Genomic DNA, 14832 nt, shown 5'->3' on the forward strand with positions numbered 1-14832 from the left:
TGATTGATACACAAGATGATCAGTAAGCACACAGCACAGTGCAGCCAATCACCAGACAGGACACTACCACTATAAAGCCAGAGAGCACTAGGTTTCCCGCTCTCTCTAGACCCAGCCACTGAGATAGTCAGAGTCCACGAGCTAGCCAGTGCAAACACCATGCGGTAGCTAGTAAGTCTTGTCAGGCTAGTACAAGGTCTCCAGTCAGTTCAGTGTAGTGTCGACCCACAGTTAAATATGTATGTTAGTTCTATCGTTCAATAAAACCGTGTTGGATCTTCTACAGTGTTAGAGGTCTGTTTATCGCATTGCTGCATCAAGTGCAGTCCACACCGAACCGACCTGCCTAACACATCATATGTGACAAAGGAACATCTGTGATTATGGGTGACTTTAATCTGCATACACATTGGTGAGTCAAATTAGTCACAGTACAATAGAGGAGGAATTTCTGGAGTGTACATGGGAGGGTTTTCTGGACCAGTATGTTGAGAAACCAACAAGGGAACAGGCCATCTTGGACTGGGTGCTGTGCAATGAGAATGGATTAGTTGGCAATCTAGTTGTGAGAGAACCGTTGGGAATGAATGACCACAATTTGAACAAGGCCAGCAGCGGGGTTTCAATTCCCGTAACGGCCTCCCCGAACAGGTGCCGGAATGTGGCGACTCGGGGCTTTTCACAGTAACTTCATTACTGAAAGGAAGAACAGTGGGCAGATTATGCAGGAATTCAAGGAACGAATAGGTGAACTCCAAAAGTTGTTTATTCCTATTTGGCGCAAGAGTAGAAAGGGAACTGTGGCCAAACCATGGCTTACAAGGGAAATTAGAGATAGTATTAGATTCAAAGAAGAGGCATACAAATTAGCAAGAAACGTAACAGACTTGAGGATTGGAAACCGTTTAAAATTCAGCAAAGGTGGACCAAGGGATTGATTGAGAAGAGGAAAATACAATATGAAAGTAAGCTAGCGGGGAACGTAAAAACTGACTGTAAAAGTTTCTAGAGGTATGTAAGGAGAAAAAGATTGATAAAAAAGAATGTAGGCCCCTTACAATCAGAAACGGGGGAATTCATAATGGGGAACAAAGAAATGGCTGAGGGACTAAAACTGTACTTTGCTTCTGTCATCACAAAGGAAGACATGAATAATGTACCAGAAGTTCTGAGGAACACAAGTTTTAGTGAGGAGCTGAAGGAAATTAGTAGAGAAATTGTTTGGGGGAAATTAATGGGATTGAAGGTGGATAAACCTCCAGGGCCTGACAATCTTCATCCCAGAGTACTAAGGAAATAGCCCTAGAAATAGATCTATTGGTGGTCAGTTTGCAAACTTCTGGATTCTTGAATGGTTCCTACAGATTGGTGTGCAGCTAATATAACCTCACTATTCAAAAAGGGAGGTAGAGAGAAAACAGGGAACTATAGACCAGTGAGCCTAAAGTCAGTAGTAGGAACTTGCTAGAGCCCATTATCAAGGATTTCATAGCACAGCATTTGGAAAGCAAGGGTGTAATTAGAAAAATTATGGATTTATGAAAGGGAAATCATGCTTGACAAATGTACTGGAATTCTTTGAAGATGTAACTAGTAGTGTTCATGAGGGAGAACCAGTGAATGTGGTTTATTTAAACTTTCAGTAGGTTTTTGACAAGGTCTCACAAAGCAGATTACTATGTAAAGTAAAGTGCTTGAGATTGCGGGTAGAGTCTTGAGATGGATAGAAAGCTGGTTAGCAGACAGGAAGCAAAAAGATGGAATTAATGGTCCTTTTCTGATTGGCAGGGAGTTGCTAGTGGGGTAACACAGGGATCTAACAGACCTCCGGTGGCGGGTCTGAGTGAGTAACTCGCTCATTTGGTGGCTCCTGCTCTGGCTGGACTTTTGGACCTTTCCCCCCATGTTTTTTTCGGTTTTAAAAGCTAGTCTCGAAGGTGGAGGCAATTGGGCACCGTTTCCACATATTGGTGTATGGAAAAAAGAACCAGAAGTGCACAAAAAGGAAGAAATAAGAAGACAAACAAGGGCTGGGTTGAAGCTGCAACAGAAAATAACATGGCTGATGACCGGACCCCTGGTGTGACGGCCCAGCGATCAACGGAGCAGTTGATGCAGGCCATCCAGGATGGCTTTGCCAAGCAGAAACGGGACTGCCTGGATCTGATAAAGGAGTCGATTGATTGGCTGGAACACAGATTGGACGCCTAGGATCGGGCAATCCAGAAGCTGGAGAAAGCGCTGGCGGATCAGGAGGAGCACCAAACGGTGGTGGAGCTGGAGGCGGGGATGCTGAAGGATCAGCAGAAAAGGCTTCTGGAGAAGGTAGAGGACCTGGAGAATAGGTCCCGCCGGCAGAACTTAAGAATCGTTGGACTCCCGGAGGGGGCTGAGGGAGCTGATGCTGGCGCATACATTGCGGGTATGTTTCAGAAGCTTTTGGGAGATGGGGCATTTCCCCAACCCGTGGAGGTGGATAGGGCGTACAGAGCGCTGGCAAGGAAACCGTGAGCGGGAGACCCTCCGAGGGTGATGGTAGTTAGGTTCCACAGGTTCCTTGACAAGGAATGTGTTCTTCAGTGGGTCAAGCGTACGCGGAGCTGTAAGTGGGGCAACAGTATCCTGCGTGTTTACCAGGACCTGAGCGTGGAGGTGGGCAGGAAGAGGGCAGGCTTCAACCAAATCAAGGCAATCTTTTTTAAGAAGCAGGTGAAGTTTCGGTTGTTGTATCTGGCTCATCTCTGCATCACATATGAGGACCAGCACCATTATTTTGAGGTGCCCGAGGACGCGATGGACTTTGCGAAAAGAAAAGGGCAGATGGTGAACTGAGAACTTTTTGAACTATGATGTAACTTTTTGAATTATGTTTGTCTTTTTTCTCTTCTGTATTTGAGTTCTGTTTAAGAAGGGGGAAGCAAAAGTTATTCGTTTTTGGGTTTTCTTTCTTTGTTCAAATGGGGGTGGTTGGCAGTGCCTTTTACTTTGAATTACTTTGAATTGCATTATTGTGGGATTTTCTTTTAACTGGGTGACTGTTTGGGGACGGCTTGATGAGAGAAGTTGTTTGGATGAGGGGGGGGGGAGGCGAGGGAGGGAACAATAGGTGGGAGACTATCTGGCGCTGGAGGCGAGGGCCACCAAGCTAGCTGGGTGAGCTAGCTTACGGAAGCAAAGTGGGGGGTGTGCATATGGTTAGTTTATGGCATGGGTTAGGTTACTGAGTGTTGTTGCTAGTGGGGGGAGGGGGGGTAGTTGTTCTGCTGATGAGGGAAGGACTTGGGTTGAGGGACAGAGTGGAGGTCGGGGGTGGGGGCTTCCGGGGGGCGGGTCGGAGGAGGCACGGTGCAGGGGCTGCAGGCGGGACCAAGAAAGGGGATGGCTGATCGGTGGAGGGGGGGCACGGTGCCCCCAACTAGGCTGATCAGTTGGAATGTTAGATGGCTAAATGGGCTGGTCAAGAGGGCACGTGTGTTCACGCATCTGAGGGGTCTGAAGGCGGATGTGGTAATGCTGCAGGAGACACACCTGAGGGTGGCGGATCAGGTCAGATTAAGGAAAGGCTGGGTAGTCAGGTCTTTCATTCAGGGTTGATCACAAAGACGAGAGGGGTCGCGATCTTGATTAACAAGTGGGTGCTATTTGAGGTGGGCAGCATAGTTTTGGATGGGGGGCGTGGGTTGAACTGCAGGTTAGTGAAGAAGGTTATCAGTGCCCGCAATGGAGGTTAGATGTAGGGCTATTGGCGGATGAAGCGGTGTGCAAGAGACTGAGGAAATGCTTGCAAAATTACCTGCAAGTAAATGACATGGGGGAAGTCTCAGCAGCGGTGGTCTGGGAGGCACTGAAGGCAGTGGTGAGAGGGGAGCTGATTTTGATCCGGGCCTACAGGGACAGGACGGATAGGGCAGAGACGGACCGACTGGTAAAGGAGATTTTACAGATAGACAGGAGGTACGCGGAGACCCCGGAGGCAGAGCTTTTAAGGCAACGACAGAGGCTGCAGGCTGAGTTTGGCGTGCTGACCACAGGGAATGCACTGGAGCAGCTTAGAAAGGCGAGGGGAGCGATTTATGAACACAGGGAGAAAGCCAGCAGAATGCTTGCACAGCAACTCAGAAAGAGGGAGGCAGCTACGGAAATAGGGAAAGTAATGGATGGGGAGGGGAACTTGGTGGGAGATTCGGCAGGGGTGAACAAGGCGTTCAGGGACTTCTATAGTAGGCTGTACATATCGGAGCCCCCTACGGGGCCGGAGGGGTGAGATGTTTCTTGGATGTTTCTTTCTCCCAAAAGTGGGCAGGGAGCTGATAAAAGGGCTAGGGGCCCTGATCAGGGTTGAAGAGATATTGGAGGGCCTGAAGGCCATGCAGTCGGGTAAAGCCCCGGGGCCGGACGGGTACCCAGCGGAGTTCTATAAAAAGTTCTCCGGGATATTGGGGCCAGTGCTGGTCAAGGTTTTCAATGAGGCAAGGGACAGAGGGGTTCTGCCCCCGACGATGTCACAGACTACGATTTCGTTGATTCTGAAATGGAACAAGAACCCGGAGTTATGCGGGTCTTACAGGCCGATATCCCTGCTGAATGTGGATGCCAAATTGCTGGCCAAAATGTTGTCCTCCAGGATTGAGGATTGTGTGCTGGACATTATCATGGAGGACCAGACGGGGTTTGTTAAGGGCAGGCTGTTGGTGGCCAATGTAAGAAGGCTGTTAAATGTGATAATGATGCCCCCAGAAAGTAGGGAGGTGGAGGTAGTAGTTGCGATGGATGCGGACAAGGCTTTTGACCGGGTTGAGTGGGATTATTTATGGGAGGTACTGGGCCGATTTGGATTTGGGAGGGGCTTTATCGATTGGATCAGGCTGCTGTACCAGGCTCCTGTGGCAAGAGTACGGACGAACAGGACGACTTCTGACTACTTTAGATTGCACTGGGGGACGAGACAGGGATGCCCCCTCTCCCCACTGCTGTTCACGTTAGCTATAGAGCCATTAGCAATTGTTCTGAGAGCTTCAAGGGGTTGGAAGGGGCTGGTCCGAGGGTGAGGGGTGGGGGGGGGGGGGGGGCAGTGGAACACAGAGTCTCGCTTTATGCGGACGACCTACTCCAATACATTTCGGATCCAATAGAGGGGATGGACGAAATCATGGGAATATTAGGGGAATTTGGCCGGTTCTCGGGGTACAAACTAAAGATGGGGAAAAGAGAGATGTCTGTAGTTCAGGCGAGGGGTCAGGAGAGGCGACTGGGGGAGCTGCCGTTTAGATTAGTAGGGGACAGTTTCAGATATCTAAGTATACAAGTGGCGCGGGACTGGGGCCGGTTACATAAATTGAACTTGTCCCGTTTAGTAGAGCAAATGAGGGACGACTATCGGAGATGGGATGCACTCCCATTGTCGCTAGCTGGGAGAGTGCAGACGGTGAAAATGACGGTCTTCCCAGAGATTTCTGTTTGTATTTCAATGTCTCCCCATCTTCATTCCGCGGTCCTTTTTTAAGCAGGTCAACAAAATTATCATGGGGCTTTGTGTGGGTGAGCAGGTCCCCGCGAGTGAGGAAGGCGATGCTCGAGCGGAGTCGGGGAGAGGGGGGGCTTGCGTTGACGAATTTTAGTAACTATTACTGGGCGGCTAACATAGCCATGATTAGGAAGTGGGTGGTGGGGGCGGGGCGGCCTGGGAGCGGATGGAGGCGGCCTTGTGTAAGGGCACCAGTCTGGGGGCGTTGGTAACGGCGCCTCTGCCCTTCCCGCCGGCGCGGTACTCCACCAGCCCCGTAGTGGTGCGGCCCTGAGAGTCTGGGGACAATGGAGGAGGTATGTGGGAGCAGTGGGAGCATTGATTTGGTCCCCAATCTGTGATAATCACCGGTTTGCCCCGGGGAGCATGGATGGGGGGTTCCGAATATGGCGGAGGGCGAGGATTGAGAGGATGGGGGATTTGTTCATAGAAGGGAGCTTTCCGAGCATGGAGGAGAAGTTTGGGTTGGCGAGGGGGAACGATTTCAGATATCTACAGGTGCGGGACTTTCTGGGTAGACAGGTATCATCCTTCCCACTCCTGCCACTAAGGGGGATCTAGGATAGGGTAGTTTCCAGAGGATGGGTGGGGGAGAGGAGCGTCTCTGACATCTACAAAGAACTCATGGGGGCAGAGGAGACGCAGACCGAGGAGCTGAAGCATAAGTGGGAGGAGGAGCTTGGAGGTGAGATACAGGATGGCCTATGGGCGGATGCGTTGAGTAGAGTCAGCGCGACCGCAACATGCGCCAGGCTTAGCCTGATCCAATTCAAGGTTGTTCACCGGGCTCACATGGCAGCGGCCCGGATGAGCAGATTCTTTGGGGTAGAGGACAGGTGCGCAAAATGTGCGGGAGGACCAGCGAACCTTGTTCACATGTTCTGGGCGTGTCCAAAACTTAGGGGATACTGGCAGGGGTTTGCTGACGTCATGTCCAAGGTATTAAAAACAAGGGTGGTGCTGAGTCCAGAGGTGGCGATGTTTGGGGTGTTGGAGGATATTTTACTGCAAATGGCTCGGGCGTTGATGAGGCCACAACTGTAGCATTATGAGCAGTTTTGATGGCCTTATCTGAGGAGGGATGTTGTTGCTGTGGAGGAAATGCAGCAAAGGTTTACCCGGCTGATTCCTGGGATTGCAGGACTGGAAATTTGGTGAGGATTATATTCATTGGAGTTCAGAAGAGTGAGAGGGGATCACTGAGAAACTTATAAAATTCTAACCGGATTAGGTGGGGTAGATACAGAAAGAATGTTCTTGATGGTGGAAGTCCAGAACTAGGGTTCATAGTTTGAGGATGAGGGGTAAACCTTTTAGGACTGAGGTGAGGAGAAAATTTTTCACCAAGGGAGTGGTGATCTGTGGAATTCACTACCACAAGTAATTGGGACCAAAACATTGTCTAATTTCAATAAGTTAGATATAACTCTCGGGGGCTAAAGGGATCAAGGGTATTGAACTTGAAGATCAGCCATGATCTTGTCTCACCCCACAACCCAAAGATATGCAGAGTAGGCGAGTTGGTCATGCCAAATTGTCCCTTAATTGAAAAAAAATTAAGAAAAAGATCAGCCATGATCACAATGAATGGCACAGCAGGCTCAATGGACTGAATGCCCCCCTTCTGCTTCTATTTCTGATGTTTGTTTCTATGCGATAGATTGAACTGGTTGTGGCTATTTCCTCTGGGGAAGAGAAGGCTGAAGACTGACCGGATAGAGACTTTAATGGGTGTGTTAGGGTTGACGTCATCAAGTCATCACTTTGATTACAGGATAGAAATTCGGAACTAGCAATTCTAGTTGTGACAGAAATTCTTCTTCCTCTCAATCTATAAATAAATGTCTATCCCCCACACACTCCCTCTTCCCTATTGATTGTAATACTAATTAATTCCTCTATCCTCCTCCTGCTTTCTCCCAATTCTCCTCCCCTGAAGATGCTCACTCTCGGTTTCACTTTCACTCTCACCTCCTGCCCTCCCAAATATGCCACCCAGGTGTCTAAATCTTTACACCTAAAGTTAACAAACTGTTTGCTGAGGGGGGCGTCACAATCCAATCCAGTGACTGCCCACATGCACTTTGTGTCAGGGTGGGGTCACTACACCCTCCCACTCCCACTCCCACTTTTCATCCCAGTCCCGGGAGTTTGGAGCCTGGGCTCCGGATAAGTAATGGCGGTCGTAGCCCCCACAATCCCAGGCGCTAGAGAAACCGCTCTATCCGCCGCGCGGGCCGGTGACCCAGGACTGCGCATGTTCGAGGGAGAGAGGAAGTTGCGCATTTACAGAAAAAGCCGATTCCCATTGGCCAATGATACGCACTTACTGAGGTAAAAAGTTCTTCCATGGCCACGTGACATCCGGTGTCCATTGTCTTCAGTCGGCGGGCAGCCAATGGAAAGGATGGGAGGACCGGAAAGACTCTGGTCCTCCAGACAATCAAAGCGCGGGCTTTGTGTGAATGAAGATTGAGTTTCACAGACTGAAACCTCCCCCTGTCTCTAACATCTGTGAGTAAAACACTTTATTTTCTCCCCCTTTCCATTTCTTTTCTCATTCTCACCTTCAGTTGGTAACTTGCAGCAACTGAAGGGAAAGGAAGTGAATCCAGGGAGGGTGCAGACTCTGCAAAGCTTGGCCCAGGTCTCTCTCTTTTAAAGACATTACCTGAGGAAGGAGCTATGCTCTGAAAGCTAGTGATTTGAAACAAACCTGTTGGACTTTAACTTGGGTATGTAAAACTTCTTACTGTGCCCAGCTCAGTCCAACGCAGGCATCGCCACTTAAAGACATTGACATCCTTTGCTCACTCAGCTTCACACATTTATTTGTCTGGCTAAAAGGATGGTCTCTTTCCTAATGGTCACAATTAAAGGGCTGGTTTCCCCAGGAGATGGCTGACATTTAAGGGGACAGTAAATTAATATCGGACAGAGAAATGTCTAGTATTGTTATATGGTACAGATTAGATATATTGATTTATGGTTCTGTAAGAATATACATTTATTTCTAGATATGTAATATAGAATCTCTGCAGTGCAGAAGGAGACCATTTCATCCATTGAGCCTGCACTGACCCTTTGACCCATGTCCCCCCCCCCCCCCCCTGCTCCAATCCACCCTATCCCCGAATCCTAAACTGCACATCCCTGGACAGTCGGGGGCATTTTAGCATGTCCAATCCACCTAACCAATGCAGGAATGCATCTTTAGACTGTGGGAGGAAATCGGAGCACCCGGAGGAAACCCACATAGACACAGGGAGAATGTGCAAACTCCACACAGACAGTGACCCAATGCTGGAATTAAACCCAGCTCCCTGGTGCTGTGAGGCAGCAGTGCTAACCACTGTGCCAACCTGCCACCCATACTGGATAGTAATGTAGCTACTTTATATATTTCCAGTCATAGAGTCATTACAACACTTGACAGAGTCCATTTGGTAACTCAAGTTAATGCTGTCTCCCTGTAAACAATCCACTCAGCCTCATTCCTCCTCTCTATCCTTGTTCCCCTGCAAGTTTATTTTCTTCAAATGCCCATCCTATTGCATTTTGAAGTTATTGGTCATCTCCTCTTCTGCCACCCTTGTGTCAAGTGAGTACCCGGTCATGACCACTCGATGATGAAATAAAATTCTTCCTCAGAATCTCGCCATCTCTAATCAGTAAATATACTTGGATGGAGATTCTTTACTCTTGTACAGGTTGTGGTGAGTTTAGATTTGTTGATCAGCATCAATCAACACCACCATGAGAATTGGGAGGGGAAGGAAGTGAATGCAGTCTTTATATTACACATATTTTTAGTCCAGTGACATAGTCATCTATCTCTGGCAGCCTACATTAAGATTTTCAGGTCCCTGTGTCCAGGACAGGAAGCAGTGAGCATGGATCTGTCAATCACCCTAAATCAGCACCTTCAGGAGAATTGGGAGGGTGAATATTAGATACAGCAGAGTGAGAATGGAGGGAGTGTGGGACGGAGATTTACAGCTTTTGGGGAACGAGAGAGGAAAGAATGTTCCAGAGAAACTAGAATTGTCTGTTCTGAATTTCTATCCTGTACTGACAGTGATGTCTTTTGTAAACTCCTTTTACAGGATATTAGAAGATGAGAATTTACAGACACAAATCTCAAATCAAACGTCACATCAAGAACTGACCATCATTCAGCTCATCAGGACTTTTAATATCATCATGAATCTAGAAGTAGAAATGTTTGTCTGTTCTGTCTGCTTCAGAAGATTTTATGCATCAGTGTGACTGTAAAAGCACCGAGACACACACATCCGAGTGAGAGTGTTCCAGTGCACGAACTGTGGAAAGAGCGTTAACCAGTTACGCAGCCTGAAAAAGTGTTACTCCATTCACAGTGGGGGGAAACCAGCATATGTTCTGTGTGAGGCGTCAACTGATTGTCCAACCTGGAGAGACACAAGGACACCCGCATCATGGAGAAACAGTGGAAATGTGGGGACTGTGGTAAGGGATTCAGGTGCCCATCTGAGCTGGAAACTCATCAACGCAGTCACACTGAGGAGAGGCCTTTCTCTTGTTCTGTGTGTGGGAAGGGATTCACTCAGTTTTCCAACCTGCGGACACACCAGCGAGTTCACACTGGGGAGAGGCCATTCACCTGCTCTGAGTGTGGGAAGGGATTCCGTGATTCATTCAACCTGCAGACACACCAGCGAATTCACACTGGGGAGAGGCCATTCACTTGCTCTCAGTGTGGGAAGGAATTCAGTTATTCATCCCAACTGCTGACGCATAAGAGAGTTCACACCGGGGAGGGGCCGTTCACCTGCTCTGAGTGTGGAAAGGGATTCACTTGGTTACGTAACCTGCTGAGACACAATATCACTCATACCCAGGAGAGACCCTTTAAATGTTCTGACTGTGGGAGCGGCTTCAAAAGCTCTCAGGACCTGATGATTCACCAGCGCATTCACACTGAGGAGAGACCGTTCAGCTGCTCTGAATGCACAAGGAGGTTTAGAACCTCATCTAAACTGCAGAGACACCAGCGGGTTCATACCGGGGAGAGGCCATTCACCTGCTCTCAGTGTGGGAAGGGATTCACTCAGTCATCCCACCTGCGGATACACCAGCGAGTTCACACCGGGGAGAGGCCGTTCACCTGCTCTCAGTGTGGGAAGGGATTCACTGACTTATCCAACCTGCGGATACACCAGCGGGTTCACACTGGGGAGAGGCCGTTCACCTGCTCTCCGTGTGGGAAGGGATTTACTCAGTTATCCAGCTTGCAGATACACCAGCGAGTTCACACAGGGGAGAGGCCCTTCACCTGCTCAGTGTGGGAAGGGATTCACTCGGTCCACATCCCTGCTGAGACACCAGCGAGTTCACGAGTGATGACAGGGATTGGATTCTGCTGTTAATCACATCCAGGACAGAACCATGTTCATTCTGACACTTGGTGAAGTGGGAGGGCCGGAGGGTTTCTTTCTGCTGGACTGGCCGGACTCACGACTTTTCTTCCAGTGGGCTGATGCTCTTTAAGCCTGGGAGAGCACATTTCCACTGAAATGATCCACAAAAGGGTTGAGGGACATTTAAAAAAAAATTATCTTTATTGTCACAAGTAGGCTTACATTAACATTGCACTGACGTTACTGTGAAATTTTAACCGGTATAGAAAATAGTGTTTTTCCTCCACTACAGGTAGATCAAAAATAAATCCCGGTCTTTTCAGCGATCCTAACAGGTGATTCAGAGCCACAAGTTTCAACTTCCCATTTGAGTCTCGAGCACCTTTCTGTCTCTCCATTCTCGTGTCAATGTCAGCCAGGCAACGGAGCTGAGGGCTGAAGTTAGCTGTGAATACCCTGTTGGGAATCTGCCATGGACATCACACAAACAGAGAGACAGCTAGGTTCTGGAGGACTGACTGGGAAATGGGCCTCCAACTAATCGGGGGGTGATGGTGCTGGAATAGGAGCTGGAATCAGTAGAAAGAAGAACCGTTGTTTCTGGTTGAGCTTTGTGTGAGCTGTGCGACCATGATGATATATGCAATAGCTAACCAGGTAATATGTTGTGATGAGGGTTTAGAAACAGACCCTGGGTAGACGAGTTCACTGAAGCTTTGGACTTGTCAGCTGTACAGTGAAACTAGGCGTCCAACAGCCACAGAAACCTCTGATATTGGACACTGGGTTTAACCCTGTTCTGTATTAAACAGACCTATCTAATACTGGGTTATTGTGATATAGTTAATCTGACCCTTAATTCATTCAATTCTAGCAATTAATAACATTGATTCAAGTATAGTGTTTGCTCTGTTAATCTGTGAATAAAGTGGTGTCAGTTCATGCAAATCTGTGTCTGGACTCAATTTCATTACTTATTTTTGTTACTGACTGGGTTCTCTCCCACCCAGTTTCAGTACACTGACTGGGTTCTCTCTCTCTCACAGTTTCTCTCAGTACACTGACTGGGTTTTCTCTCTCTCGCAGTTTCTCTCAGTACACTGACTGGGGTCTCTCTCTCTCAAAGTTTCTCTCAGTACACTGACTGGGTTCTCTCTCTCTCGCAGTTTCTCTCAGTTCACTGACTGGGTTCTCTCTCTCTCGCAGTTTATCTCAGTACACTGACTGTGTTCTCTCTCTCTCACAGTTTCTCTCAGTACACTGACTGGGGTCTCTCTCACATGATTGAGCTGTATAAAATGAGGGGCATAGATAGAGTAGATAGGAACAAATATTTCCCCTTGGTGGAGGGGCCAATGACCAGAGGGCACAGATATAAGGTAAAGAGCAAGAGCTTTAGAGGGATGTGAGGACAAACTCTTTTATCCAGAGGATGGTAGGAGTTTGGAACTCACTGCCTGAAAGGCTGGTGGAGGCAGAGACCCTCGTAACATTTAAGAAATATTTAGATGTTCACTTGCGATCCCAGGGCATTCAAGGCTATGGGCCAAGTGCTGGAAAATGGGATTATAATGGTTAGGTGGTTGTATTTGACCGGCGTGGACGCTATGGACCGAAGGGCCTTTTATGTACTGTGATTCTATGACTGTGACTCTAATTCAGTGTTATAGAGGGATTTGTACAGGAATCACACACCGTCCTGATTTGTTTCTATGTTTCTATTCTTGGGGCTAAAGAGCTCAAAGTACATGGTGGGAAAGCGGGAACAGATTGCTGAGTTGGATTATCAGCCATGATCATAATGAATGGCGGAGCAGACTCTAAGGGATGAATGGCTTCCTCCTGCTATTTTCTATGTTTTTATGATGGGGAACTATATTGTTGTTCCTTCACTGTCACTGGCTCAAAATCCCAGAACTCCGATTTTGTTATTTTTTCATGGGATGTCGGTGTCCGTGGCCAGGCCAGCATTTAATGTCCATTCCTAAATTCCCTTGAGGAAAGTGTTGGTGAGCCGCTTTCTTGAACCTCAGCAGTCCATGTGATGTATGTACACCCATAGAGTAGTTCCAAATTTTGACCTCCCTGACAGACCTTTGGGTGAATCAAAGGGGGCATCACTCTGGCTGCATCATCGATAATGTCACATTAACCAGTGACTCCACAGCAGTCGGTGAACCAAGTGATTCAGGGACAGGTCAGGAATCCCCGGATAGGATTATTAGCGGTTAGTGTGTATCAGAGGTTAGAGTTAGTGCTGCATTTAGTGCTAGGTTTATGGTTATAATTAGTATTTGATATAAGGTTTCAGAGTTTGGGTTATAAGGAGTCTTTGTTAGGTTATGGTTAGGATTGTATCCTGGTCTGGTTAATGGAGATTAGGGGTGTGGGTTATAAAGAATTAGTAGATAATCAGGGTCTACTTTGAGGTTTTATGATCAGTGGTTACTTCAGGTTAAGTTTGGTGTTACAAATGATTAGGATATTTATGGCAGAGATAATGGATATTAGCGGTTAAGGTTATTTGGGTTATGAGTTGAGGTTATTATGATTAAGATTATTAGTGGTTAAGAATAGGGTTACTGTTGGGGGTGAAGGTTCGGGCTATTATGTGTTAGGTTTATGAGGGGCTCTCAGTTCGGATTGAGATTAGTGATCTTTAGGGGCGAGGGTCAGAAACCATTATTGGCAACACATTCTTACCACTCGCTGGGTAAAGAGGTTTCTCATCAAATCCCTATTGGATTATTGAACCCCTTCATAATCTTAAAGATTTCCATCAGGTCTCCCTTCAGTCTTCTCTTTTCTAGAGAAAAGCAGCCCCAGCCTTTCCTGAGGGTGAAATACTCTCAGTCCTGGTATTATTCTTGTGAATCTTTGTTGCACCTTCTCCAGTGCCTCTGTTTCCTTTTTCTAAATGGAGATCACAAATGTTGACAGTGCTCCCAGTGTAGTCTGACCCTGGTTCTGAACAAGTTGGCATAACCTCCCTGTTTTTCAATTCTAACCCTCTAGATTGGAACTCTATATATGGGCCCCACACTTTAGGAAAGAAGTGAAGTTCTCAGAGAGGGTGCAGAGGAGATTTACGAAAACGGCACCAGGGATGAGGGACTTCAGTTATTTAGAGAGATTGGAGCAACTAATTTTTCTTTCTTTAGATCAAGGACAGTATTACGGTGGCAGAAAGGACGTTTGATGAGGACTCGGCTACTGAGGTAGTATGGGCTGAGGTTAGAAACAGGAAAGGAGAGGTCACCCTGTTAGGGGTTTTCTATAGCCTCCAAAAGTTCCAGAGATGTAGAGGAAAGGATTGCAAAGATGATTCTGGATAGGAGCGAAAGCAACAGGGTAGTTGTTATGGGGGACTTTAACTTTCCAAATATTGACTGGAAACTCTATAGTTCGAGTACTTTAGATGGGTCCGTTTTTGTCCAATGTGTGCAGGAGGGTTTCCTGACACAGTATGTAGATAGGCCAATGAGAGGCGAGGCCATATTGGATTTGGTACTGGGTAATGAACCAGGACAGGTGTTAGATTTGGAGGTAGGTGAGCGCTTTGGTGATAATGACCACAATTCGATTACGTTTACTTTAGTGATGGAAAGGGAAAGGTATATACCGCAGAGCAAGAGTTATATCTGGGGGAAAGGCAATTATGATGCGATGAGGTAAGACTTAGGATGCATTGGATGGAGAGGAAAACTGCAGGGCATGGGCACAATGGAAATGTGGAGCTTGTTCAAGGAACAGCTACTGCGTGTCCTTGATAAGTATGTACCTGTCAGGCAGGGAGGAAGTGGTCGAGCAAGGGAACCGTGGTTTACTAAAGCAGTCGAAACATTTGTCAAGAGGAAGAAGGAGGCTTATGTAAAGATGAGACATGCAGGTTCAGTTAGGGCGCTCGAG

General features: G+C 47.6%; 2 protein-coding genes across 2 annotated transcripts in view; both read left to right on the forward strand.

Annotated features, from left to right (window-relative positions):
* LOC140422239 (uncharacterized) overlaps positions 1 to 14832 on the forward strand; it is a 262902-nt gene that overhangs the window by 157357 nt on the left and 90713 nt on the right. The gene's annotated exons all lie outside the window — the stretch shown is intronic.
* The window catches only part of LOC140418014 (uncharacterized), a 110493-nt gene that overhangs the window by 53477 nt on the left and 42184 nt on the right, over positions 1 to 14832 (forward strand). Inside the window, exons 7-8 of the mRNA XM_072501445.1 lie at positions 9631 to 9747; positions 9945 to 10926. Of these exons, the coding sequence (XP_072357546.1) occupies positions 9631 to 9747; positions 9945 to 10926 (1099 nt within the window). The remainder of the gene's footprint in view (positions 1 to 9630; positions 9748 to 9944; positions 10927 to 14832) is intronic.

This window comes from Scyliorhinus torazame, chromosome 5, assembly GCF_047496885.1.
Source record: "Scyliorhinus torazame isolate Kashiwa2021f chromosome 5, sScyTor2.1, whole genome shotgun sequence".
In the NCBI taxonomy this organism is placed as follows: Eukaryota; Metazoa; Chordata; class Chondrichthyes; order Carcharhiniformes; family Scyliorhinidae; genus Scyliorhinus; species Scyliorhinus torazame.